Genomic DNA, 12,704 nt, shown 5'->3' with positions numbered 1-12,704 from the left:
AATTTTTTTTTGGTTTTATTTTTGTGTTATTTTATTTTTTTTTACTCTGGTTTTTTTCCATGGCTAACAGAACTTTTCACAATTTTAAAACTGATCGTTATAGCTATCATACATTACAAGAGATTCAAAACAACACATATTTGGTTCTAAATTTCACCAAACAACATGCCCTAACAAGTAAAGCAGATAAAGTGAACCTCTTTTTTTAATAAAACTGCATTGACTTTCAAATATCCAGAAAACATATTTATATATTTATATTATTTCATATAATATGTACTCACTCTGCCTTCTGGATTTTTATCAGGATGGTATTTCTGGGCCAGCCGGAAATACGCCTTCCTAACCTTACTCTCCTCATGTCTGAAATATATACATGTTGCTTGCTTCAAAGTTAAACACATTATTTAAACAAATAACAAGAGCTGTCAGTAAGACAGCATGCCCACTTGATAGTAAAACAAGAGCATGAATAATGTAGAATTTTGTAAGCTCAAAATCTATGTCAGAGTTATGGGCCTTGAATAGTGACCTATTATAAGGCTTTCAAATAAGTGTGTGAAGTTCCAATCCATTCCTTTCAAGAGTTTTGGAAATAACAACTTGTATGCAAAGCATAATGGCAATGCCAGGGTGAGTACGAAAGCTCTCCCTATCTTTCAAATAGTCAAGCTAAAAAGTAGTCAAAACAAAGGAAACAAGACAACAGTATATACATACCCTCCTTCACCTGTTTTTAGATTGAGCACCTGATAGGCTTCTTCTAAAGACATTGAAGATGGCTTTTTCTCCACTTCCTTCTTCCAAGCTTCTAAAATATCTTTCAACAATTTAACCTGTAATATCGAACAATGATATTGGTGATTTAGTTGTTTTATTTTAGTGATATATGCTTCAATGCTTGAGTTTATTGCTAAATGCTTGTCAGTATTTCAGTTAAACTAGGTTGGTGATTATCTATTTTTCTTGAAGAAAATGAATGGCAGTAAAACAAGATCTGTCAGTTGGTAAGCACATTTGATTATTCTCAGTGCTTGGTAGTACAAAAGCCTGAATAATGTAGTCATTAACAAAATTCAAACAAATAAATGACATAGTTGGATACTGACCAATTCAATTACACTCAATCAATTAAATATACATTATTACCGAATTAAATATACATTATTACCAAAGCAAGATTGCCCTTTGTAAGGCAGAAACCAATCAATTCAACCTCCCAAGAGCAATTCCTTTTTTGCAACAGCGAAAATACCTGCCTCCATAACTCTGCAGAGATTAAACTGTACTAAATATCTCCACATAGCAACACCCTTTACGAGACAAGAATTTTACAGAGTTAAAGAGAGACTCCAGAGCAAAGTCCTACTTTGGAAAGAATTGATATTGTTTTTGTAAAGAAGTTATTGCTCTACAGAGGGACACTTTACTAATATTGCACTGTAGTCAAATAAATTAAAGCAGTAGCATCACTTACCGGATCTTTGATGGGCCAGTCGGGGAATTTTGTTGTATCACAGAGATGCTTTAGATAATATATATTACAGAATAGCTCATTCTCTAGTTGTGGATAGTTTATCACAGGTATAGGACAGTACTGGTACAGAGCTCGTGTGTTACTCATCAACCGAGGACTAAAATCTACCAGATGTGAGGCAATCTTCTCTATCATTAATCGCCTGCAAAAATGTTAAAATGTTCTAATTTAGTACAAAAAAAATCAAGAAATCTGTGGCAAAAAGTATTGAATTATATACCATGTAAAATAAAACTTACAACATTATAAAGGTAAAATGTACAAAGAATATATTTCAAGGAGTGTAATTTAGATTATACTGTAGTAAATAAATTATATGAAATAATCAATTTTTTCTTTAAGTTGTCTTTTGAAATAGAGCTTTGAATGCGGTTTTGTGCAGTATTTCAAACAGATTTTTTAGTTTGAAAAGTGCAAGACATCAGAAAGAAATGGTCAAACCCCAGGTGGGTGTGTAGACATGACACTAGACTTCAGAGATATAAGGGAATCTAGGAAAAAGTCCCTAGCTCTTATTGAATAGACCCCTTGGTTCTTTTACATGCTCAGTGTATAGCACTGATACATGCAAGGACCACTTGGATTTCTAACCAGTACACCTGTGTACCAGTGTCTCTGAAAAATCCCAAGGGTGTTACCCAGGATCAACTCAGGAGTGACAGTCAGTTGTCTAACCAACTGAGCTATAGCGCAACCTGCATATTACCCTGAAAGATTTTTATTTTTCTTTTTCCTTATTTAAATATAAAGAAACATTGAGGATTAAAATAGGTAGATAAACTAGAACTATCACTAAATGTGATTAATACCCCCACAAGTCTGCTTCGGAAATGAGGATGTTACTAGTAACAGAATACCTTGTAAAAGAATTGAAACATAGAGTTATGGTTGTGGGCAATTAAAGATAATTGTTGTTCATATATGTTGCATTTCCTTTGAATGTGGTTGGCCATTGATGAAGTTTAAATTGAATTAACTCTGTAATAAGTCCAGAAAAGACAAAGAAAAAAGAACAAAGGGCAATAAGTCTATAAATACTGAAGATAGAGTTATAGTTCTTGTGCACTGCACTTCCTCTTTATTGTGCTTGACCATTGTATGAAGTTGTTTTGAATTCCACCAGTACGTTTTAAGTTATGCTCCGGAAAAGGAAAAGTATCAAAGGGCAGTAACTCTGTATTTTGTCAAAATGGAGTTATGGCTCTTGTGCACTGCACTTCCTTTTAATGTCCTTGACAACTGTATGAAGTTGTACTGAATTCCAAACAGTAGTTTTCTAGTAATGCTCTGGACAAGGAAAAAGTAACAAAAGGGCAATAACTCTGTAATTAGTCAAGATGGAGTTAATGGTTCTTGTGCACTGCAGCTTCCCCTTATTGTGCTTGACCATTGTATGAAGTTGTTTTGAATTCCAACCAGTAGTTTTCAAGTCATGCTGTGGACAAGGAAAGTAACAAAAGGGCAGTTAACTCTGTTTAATAAGTCAAGATGGAGTTATGGTTCATATGCACAGCAACTTCCTCTCAATGTGCTTGACCATTGTATGAAGTTATATATGAATTCCAACAATAAGTCTTCAAGTTATGGTCCGGACAAAATGAAAGCAATGGAAAAGAAACAAAGGGCAAATAACTCTGTTTAATTAGTCAAGATGGAGTTATGGTTCTTGTGCACTGCAACTTCCTTTATTGTGCTTGGACCATGTATGGAAGTTGTTTTGAATTCCAACTCAGTAGTTTTAAAGTTATGCTCATGGACAAGGAAAAGAAACAAAGGGCAGTAACTCTGTAATAAATCAAGATGGAGTTATGGTTTCTTGTGCACTGCACTTCCTCTCAATGTGCTGGACCATTGTATGAAGTTATAATGAATTCCAACAATTAGTCTTGAAGTTATGGTCCGGACAAAAAGAAAGCAATGGAAAAGTAATAAAGGGCAATAACTCTGTAATTACTTTAGAAAGAGTTATGGTTCTTATGCACTGCACTTTCCTCTCAATGTGCTTGACCATTGTATGTAGTTATATTGAATTCCAACCATTAGTCTTCAAGTTATGGTCCGGACAAAAAAAGAAGGCAATGGAAAAGCAACACAAAGGGCAATAACTCTGTAATTACTTTGGATATGAGTTATGGTTCTTTGTGCACACTGCACTTCCCCTTATTGTGTTTGACAATTGTATGAAGTTGTTTTGAATTCCAACCAGTAGTTTTCAAGTTATGCCACGGACAAGGAAAAGTAACAAAGGGCAATAAACTCTATAATTAGTCAAGATAGAGTTATGTTTCTTACGCACTGCACTTCCTCTCAATGTGCTTGACCATTGTATGTAGTTATATTGAATTCCAACAATTAGTCTTCAAGTTATGCTCCGGACAAGGAAAATGCAACGGACAAAAAAAAAGCAATGGAAAAGCAACAAAGGGCAATAACTCTGTCATTACTTTAGATAGAGTTATGGTTCTTGTGCACTGCACTTCCCCTTATTGTGTTTGACAATTGTATGAAGTTGTTTTGAATTCCAACCAGTAGTTTTCAAGTTATGCCCCGGACAAGGAAAAGTAACAAAGGGCAATAACTCTGTAATTAGTCAAGATAGAGTTATGGTTCTTGTGCACTGCACTTCCTCTCAATGTGCTTGACCATTGTATGTAGTTATATTGAATTCCAACTATTAGTTTTCAAGTTATGCTCCGGACAAGGAAAATGCAACGGACGTCTGGACCGACCGACCGACCGACCACCGAGTGACTCCTATATACCCCCCCAAACTTCGTTTTTGGGGGTATAATTATAATCTTGCCTCATTTCTGCATTCCATATTGCCTCTGGAGTGTCAAACTCTCCGAGGAAAATCTGAGCAAATTTTTCAGGAGAGTAGTTCTCCAGGTAACACACCATGGCCTCTGGTAATATGTGACCTAGTACACTCCGAGACATCAGGTCCGAGGTCTGATTCTGTAATATAAATAATTTATATCTTTGTGTCTTTTCATAAATATGAAATAGTTTGTCAGCTTTTTTTGCATTTCTTTGTTAACATTTAATGTCACTATTGACATTTTTTTTTATAAATACATGTACTCTGAATCATACTTTACAATAAAATGTTTCAATTTCCACACACAAACATTATAAAGTTTATCAATACAAAAGCTTAAATTTAATAAACATATATGTCTGAGAGTTGCAGCATGGTTGATTGGTTAATGACTTAGACTAGTATTCTGGGCAATGCTGTTTTGTTGGTTTAAATCCAGTCATGGGCAAGTGCTTTTAGCTTCAAATACAATCTAACTAAAATAAATTCTGTTTAAACAACCAAATATGTCTAACATTCATGAGAAAGATCAAAATGCACCTACCAAGTTCCCATTAACTTATCAAACTCTTTTTTAAAATTATCTGTGACAGAAATTGGTGGCTTATACAAATTAACATACAATAAACCTTATTAAAGATGTTCAAGAAACCCATATTAACCAAGAATGTGCTTGACCTTTGCAGCATACACATCCATTCTGTCTCACAAGGTTTAATACTGTTGGCTGACTAACATTTAATTTTCATCTCATTATCCCCCAAAAAAATTTCAAGACATTTTTACAGACAGATGCAGACTTTTTCAAATTCCTGTATTTTCTCCCAGTTTCCTTTGTTCTCGTAAACAGGTCCAAAATTGAAAGAGGGAAAAATTCAGCAGATTAAGGAATAATGCCAGTGGTCTTACCTCATCTGACCTGAAGGCTTGTTTCACATGTGTATACTTGAGGAATCTTGCAATGGGCAGCACATTAGAGCCTGTATACATCATAATGAAGAAGAACACTCCATTCAAGTATAGCCGAGACACATTTGGATTGTCAGCCATGATTTCATGTAATAAATATGCAACTTTTTCTACCAGAATGGGATCAAATGTCAGCAACAACTGTAAAATATTAGTGATGCAGAAAATAATAACAACCACAAAATTTGTGAAAAGACATAGGTTTTATGATTAAAACTGTTTAATTAATAAAACTGTAAATCTTTTCATTCCTTATTAATCATGTGAGTTTTTGACACGCTTATGTTGTTTAGTTGAATCCTTTGGTATGCTTAATAATTAATATAAATTAGTATTTACGATAAGTAATATTAAGACACTTAATGTGCAAGATTTCCACAAGTTGTCAGTAAATTTGATAACAAGAAAACTATACAAAGATGTATGCCTTAAAACTTACTAGCATTTTTTAAATGAAAAATGAAAACTTACAAAACCACCTATGTTTTTCTTTTCTATATTATGGTCATATAGTATCAAACAGCACATGGAATTTATGCAATAGAAATACAATTTATACTACAGTCAAACCTGTGATCAAAGGTCATCCAATGAACAATTGACCTTTATAGACATGTGGTCTTTATTTGGGGGTTACCCTTTTCTTTCAATCAATGAAGGGTTGGCAAAGAGTAGCGATTATTGGCTGGGTGATCTTTATTCAGATGTGCTCTTTAACACAGTTTGACTGTATAATGGAACTACAAATACCTGTACAATATGCGGAAGACACATGGCATCAGAGAGGTTTCTTTTTATTCTTGGAAGTGGTCTTACTATAGCACCATCTACGTCTCTGTTAAAAAATATATATTTGCACTCCCTATCATCTTTTAAACTCATAGGTATTTATATTTCTCCAATTGTATAGATAAAAGCCAAACAGACAAAATCTCAAAATATTTCATTTTACTGTGTAAAAGAATAAGTCTCATACAAGATATAGGAAGGGTTGTGCACAAGTGACCTTGGTGTTTTCCTCTTAACCCAAGGATAGTGGGTCTGAATCCTACTCAGGTCACAACAAGGATTCCGCAAATGACACCAGTACATGTGGTCAGTTGCAAAAAGCAGACTTGAAAGTGATTAATTGAACTTGCCAGAATTTCACTTTATGATTAAGCTAAAATAAATATGTTAAAGTGGATTGGTCTTCAATAAAGCATTCAAAAATTGCAAATATTGGTAAAAACATTATGTATCTAACACTTGCCAACAACATCTATATATCATTCTTTCCTTGTTTTTTGTCAACTATGATACTAAATACTATCAACATATTAAAGATTAATTCATTTTAAACTATCAATATAAGGTATATTCATTTAAAACAAACATTTTTTTCTAAAAATTTTCTTTTTAAATTTATAACAGACTTACCTACTGGGATAGTATTCACACATTTTAATGAACATATTAAGTATGAGACAGCCTAAGTCACTTTCGTTCATAACCGCCTGACCGGTGGCTAACAAGGTCCACTTTAACTGAGGAACAGATTGTAGGGGGCGCCATCCGTCCATTCCTTGAGCCCAGCAGCGAGTTTTGGCATGAACAGTTCCTTCATCATAAAACCTTTTCAGCTGGAAACGATGTCAAAATCAAGACTTTTATATAAATGCATTTATTATTCCACAATTTTCTAAAAAGCTTATTGAAAATAGTGAGAAATAACCTCAATACAAGATTAATTTAAATGCTGAATAATGTTATTTATAAACACTCAATAACAATTATCCAATGTTATTGCACAGAATCCATGGGATGTAATAATAGTAACAGCACATGGATTCAGACAGTCAAAATGTCAGTTGTAGACCATAAGAGTATGATACTGTTTAAATTCAAAGTCTTTAAGGTTTAGAGTCCCTTCAAAAATTCTGATTATAATCAAGCAATAATAACTCCACTTCATAAAAGTACAGAGCCAGGCCTGCCTGGACTGATCTTAAATCTGCTAAATTTAACAACATATATTCATGGGCTATAGTTCAAGCAAAATGTCAAAGGTCGTTATCAAATAAACCTCATCATAACTGTAGGGTCCGAGGCGTTCTTTGTCCCTATTTCCGTAGTACCATTCCTTCTCACTTTCTCGTTTCATATCTGCCCCTGCTTCTATCACATTGGTCTGTAGCGGAACCGTTGCCCTGGTGATATGTAAATGAGCTAGGGTCAAAAGGTCAACTAAAGTTTTGATTCCATTGGCATCCATGATTTCTTTGACATTTCTCTGTAAATACATGAAGTAAGTTTAAGTTCTGAAGTAAGAACAGTGAAGACATTAATTTACTGATAACCAGATAGTGAAGGGGACAACTCTGTATTTATTTTATCTGATATAAATTGTTGAATTTGATGTAAGTAGCACAATGAGACAATTGTTTTATGAATTCTACCTTATAACTTTTCTTTCAATTACAGAAATACTGCTTTCAAGCTGTGTTGAGATAAGAAAAGAAACTTCCTTCTGCAGTATAACTGTAAAGTTGCCACGGTTGTACTAGAAAAGTTTCACAAATCAGGCCAATAATCCAACATCATTTAAGCAGCATTACATTGCAAGAGATTTGAAGTCAGTGGAATATAAATTACTTGCTCATCTACCTCGACCTTTTATTTTCTATCATAGGAAAAGTAATTTCACCACAATGTTATGCACTTTCATGTTAGTAATATTTTTCTTTTATTTTTTGGTTGGGTTTAAAGTTGCACCAACACAGTAGAGGTCATATGGCAACTATCCAGCTTTACTGGTAGAGGAAGAACCTAAATGTTAGTAATAAATTACTTACAGGATGAAGGATGAGTTTATTTAGAAACATCACAAGTCGATCTCTTTCCAATCTATCTGTACACTGAAAAAATAACAAAAATTTAAACTGATAGTCAACTGTTCGCAGTCATCTTATGATCTTAACAATGTATATGCCAAACAAATCTTTCCATTTTAATCAAGTGCTTACAGAGATTGCTCTACTACATGTATTTTCAGTCCTTGGTTTTATTTTATATTCTATTAAAATTTTACTCTTTTTTTTGTTGTTTGCAGACGTACATTAAACTTGTCCAAAACATGTTATAAAGCTTGCAACATTCTCACTGAATTTAATATGAAACAGGAACTAACTCTGATTCAAGATCCCAATTATTTTTAATGGCATTCATTTTTTGGAACAATCATTTTTTCCCAGCATTTTCATGTTTAGAGGTGATCTTTTAAATATTTAAAAAAAAATCAAGAAATAACAATATCGTATGATACTTACCCTTTCTAACATGCCTACTATATATCTAGTATCATTAAAAGCACCAATTTCATCGTGACACCTTCCATATACAATCGTCATAGCTTGTAGACACATACACTTCATGTTGATCTTTGGGGTCAATAAAAATCGGTGGTACAGATCATTGAAAAACTCATATCTGGTAAAAAAGAAACAAGACATATTTCTGTCAGGAAATATACAAACATGGTATTTGAGGAATAATTTCTTTTTCAAAATTCTAAGAACAGTCTTGTTAGGCATCACGTATATTGCTTAATACACATCACTCTTAATTCTAAAAAATTCAAATAAGCTAAAATTGACAAAGTAGAGCTTAGTTTGACAGCATAAAAGATTAAAGTTTGTCTTGTAATATACAGATGACATAGATAATACATTTTTTTATCACACATTGTAAAAAGTTTAAAAGTGCATGAAATATATCAGACCTCTCTTTCAATAAGAGCACCCCTGCAATGTTAACACTCATCTGTTGAGGGCAATTATCAATTTTGCCAAAATTTCTCAATTAAAAAGGGGCAAAACACTTAATATATTGCTTTCAAAATTATGCCCCTTTGTTAACTACTGCACCTTATTATGATAAGCAAGTTATCTAAGTTTCTGCTTTCAAAATTATGCCCCTTTGTTAACTACTGCACCTTATTATGATAAGCAAGTATTCTAAGTTTCATGTTGATAACTTTTAAAATGTTTGAATGATGGGCTACATTAAAGATTTTGCACCAAGAAAACAACAATGCAGCCATCATAATAGATCCACTTTTCCTTCTAAACAGACAAATTAAAAAGGATCTGTCTCAAACTTTGAGCAATATACATGTATACTTACGATCGTTTTATTGCACTAACTTCCTCTGACTCGTTGTCATCTTCTTCTAACAGCAGACGTAAGTAATAATCACCTAATAAATGATTAAAGAAATTTTTTTTCTCAAAATCATGCAAACATAAATACATGACTGTTTTTTTTTCTGGGTAAAAGAAAAGAAAATCAGTTAAATAGAGTAAATTTAATAATTTTATTCAAAATGCAGATGTAACTAGAACTGCCACTGTCATGGCGTGAATACCCCGCATACCACTTTGTCAGAATCAACAGTGGCCATTTAGAGCTCAAGGACTATGTCCCTGCCAAATCTGAGCCAGTGCATTCTAAGTTATGTATTCTACATACTTCAAATGTGAAAATGTCAAAATCAATACCCTGTGGACAGGCATTCTTAAGCAATTGAGGGAAATTTTTTTTGTTGACCTTTGACCCAGTACCCTCAAAATCAAAAGGGGTAATCATGACTAACCTCCATGTCAAATATGAAGACTGTGGGTCAAAGGAATCTTAAGTAATAGGACAGACAAGCTTTTTATAGTCAAGGCCCCTGAGACCTTGACCTTTGACCCAGTGTCCAAAAAAATCAATAGGGGTCATCTACTAATCATGACTAACCTCCATGCCAAATATGAAGACTGTGTGTCAAAGGTTTCTTAATTTATTGGGCTGACAAACTTTTTAAAGTCAAAGTCTCTGTGACCTTGACCTTTGAGTCAAAGGAATCTTAAGTTATTGGGCGGACAAGCTTTTTGAAGTCAAGGCCCCATGTGACCTTGACCTTTGACCTGGTGACCTCAAAATCAATAGGAGTCATGTACTCGTCATGAATAACCTCCATGCCAAATATGAAGACTGTGGGTCAAAGGAATCTTAAGTTATAGGGCAGACAAGCTTTTTGAAGTCAAGGTCCCTGTGACCTTAACCTTTGACCTGGTGACCTCAAAATCAATAGGGGTCATCTACTCACCATGACTAACCTCCAAGCCAAATATGAAGACTGTGGGTCAAAGGAATCTAAAGTAATTGGGCGGACAAGCTTTTTGAAGTCAAGGCCCCTGTGACCTTGACCTTTGACCTGGTGACCTCAATATCAATAGGGGTTATCTACTTTTCATGAATAACCTCCATGCCAAATATGAAGACTGTGGGTCAAAGGAATCTTAAGTTATAGGGCAGACAAGCTTTTTGAAGTCAAGGTCCCTGTGACACAGGGACCTTAACCTTTGACCTGGTGACCTCAAAATCAAAAGGGGTCATCTACTTGTCATGACTAACCTGCATGCCAAATATGAAGACTGTGGGTCAAAGGAATCTTAAGTTATTGGGCGGACAAGCTTTTTGAAGTCAAGGCCCCTGTAACCTTGACCTTTGATCTGGTGACCTCAAAATCAATAGGGGTCATCTACTCGACATGACTAACCTGCATGCCAAATATGAAGACTGTGGGTCAAAGGAATCTTAAGTTATTGGGCGGACAAGCTTTTTGAAGTCAAGGCCCCTGTGAACTTTACCTTTGACCTGGTGACTTCAAAATCAATATGGGTCATCTTCTAATCATGACTACCTCCATGCTAACTATAAAGACTGTGGGTCAAAGGAATCTTAAGTTATTGGGCGGACAAGTTTTTTTTTCAGTCAAGGCCCCTGTGACCTTTACCTTTGACTTGATGACCTAAAATCAATAGAAGTCATTTACTAAACATGACTAACCTCCAAGCCAAATATGAAGACTGTGGGTCAAAAGGATCTTAAGTTATTGGGCGAACAAGCTTTTTGAAGTCAAGGCCCCTGTGACCTTGACCTTTGACTTGGTGACCTCAAAATCAATAGGGGTCATCTACTCAACATGACTAACCTGCATGCCAAATATGAAGACTGTGGGTCAAAGGAATCTTAAGTTATTGGGCGGACAAGCTTTTTGTAATAAAGGCCTCTATGACCTTGACCTTTGACCTGGTGACCTCAAAATCAATAGGGGTCATCTACACGTCATGACTAACCTGCATGCCAAATATGAAGACTGTTGGTCAAAGGAATCTTAAGTTATTGGGCGGACAAGCTTTTTGAAGTCAAGGCCCCTGTGACCTTGACCTTTGACCTGGTGACCTCAAAATCAATAGGGGTCATCTACTCATCATGACTAACCTGCATGCCAAATATGAAGACTGTGGGTCAAAGGAATCTTAAGTTATTGGGCGGACAAGAAAAAACCGACGGACGGCCGGACAGCCGGACGGACAAGCTGATTCCAGTATACCCCCCTTACAACTTTGTTGTGCGGGGGTATAACAATGAATGTAAGTACATGTAGTATTAAGTTTTTTAAACTAAGATTCAGTTCAAATATAATTAAACACAATGGTCGAAATCAATTATCGTGGAAAATTACGCCTGCGGGACCATGGATTACAAATCCAATGCTCTCCGAATTGACCCAAGCAAGCAGACGATATATGAGATCAAAAAGAACATAAAATAAACATTAAAATACATGTTTATATGTGATCAAATAGAATACCTATTTTGATTTCATCAGATAAACAGTGATATTGCACTTCAAATTCCTGGTGATTCCAGCCTATAATACAGTTTGAGCCTAGCTCCTTGTCTACGTTAAATGCCCTCATCTCATTCTCCAATGCTTCCCTCAATTCTTCTCTTGTCTGAAATAAATCATTTAAAGCACACTTATATACTGAAAGCTTTAAACTTCTCTTGTTTCTCTAAACTTTGTCTTAGTCTGAAATAAATGACTAACAACATACTTTGATTAACATTCAATGTTATGTTATTATTCTCTACTGCTTCCCTTACAAAAACCATTACTTTCTGTTAGTTATCGTGTTAGCTTCTTCACATGAAATAATTCAAAATCCCCGGACCGATTCGAACCCAGGGGAGCAACATTAACGATTTTGTCATGTAGGCCTAATTCACAACAGAAGTCTTTACATATTCTTACTAAAACATATGTCAAATATACTTCTACATTAAGCGACCAGTTTTGTTGTTTCTCATGCCTAGTCTCTCAATACAAGTTTGACTGTATTTTAGATTATAAACAAACCTTGTAGTTCCAGATGAGATTGGGTTTAGAATGGTCAATATTAAAGTGGTAGTAGAATAACGGCCAGTTTGCCTCACTCTTTATCCTCTGCCTTCTTTTCCTCAGTGTAATTGGCAATTGTTCTTTATGCTGTAATAAATAATGTA

General features: G+C 34.7%; 1 protein-coding gene across 1 annotated transcript in view; it reads right to left on the bottom strand.

Moving 5' to 3' along the window:
- Nucleotides 1-284: 284 nt before the first annotated feature.
- Nucleotides 285-12,704, bottom strand: part of LOC132744601 (dnaJ homolog subfamily C member 13-like) — a gene marked incomplete at both ends in the record, with an annotated part of 23,965 nt that continues 11,545 nt past the window's right edge. Inside the window, 13 exon segments of the mRNA XM_060733361.1 lie at nt 285-363; nt 721-836; nt 1,478-1,679; nt 4,341-4,495; nt 5,268-5,468; nt 6,078-6,162; nt 6,747-6,949; nt 7,393-7,599; nt 8,162-8,224; nt 8,636-8,795; nt 9,492-9,564; nt 12,010-12,154; nt 12,559-12,687. Of these exon segments, the coding sequence (XP_060589344.1) occupies nt 285-363; nt 721-836; nt 1,478-1,679; nt 4,341-4,495; nt 5,268-5,468; nt 6,078-6,162; nt 6,747-6,949; nt 7,393-7,599; nt 8,162-8,224; nt 8,636-8,795; nt 9,492-9,564; nt 12,010-12,154; nt 12,559-12,687 (1,818 nt within the window).

Source organism: Ruditapes philippinarum, unplaced genomic scaffold (genome assembly GCF_026571515.1).
Source record: "Ruditapes philippinarum isolate M1 unplaced genomic scaffold, ASM2657151v2 ctg12765_1_1_1_1, whole genome shotgun sequence".
Classification (NCBI taxonomy): Eukaryota; Metazoa; Mollusca; class Bivalvia; order Venerida; family Veneridae; genus Ruditapes; species Ruditapes philippinarum.
Note: the sequence above shows the minus strand (reverse complement) of the source record. Positions and strands in the feature narration are given on the sequence as shown.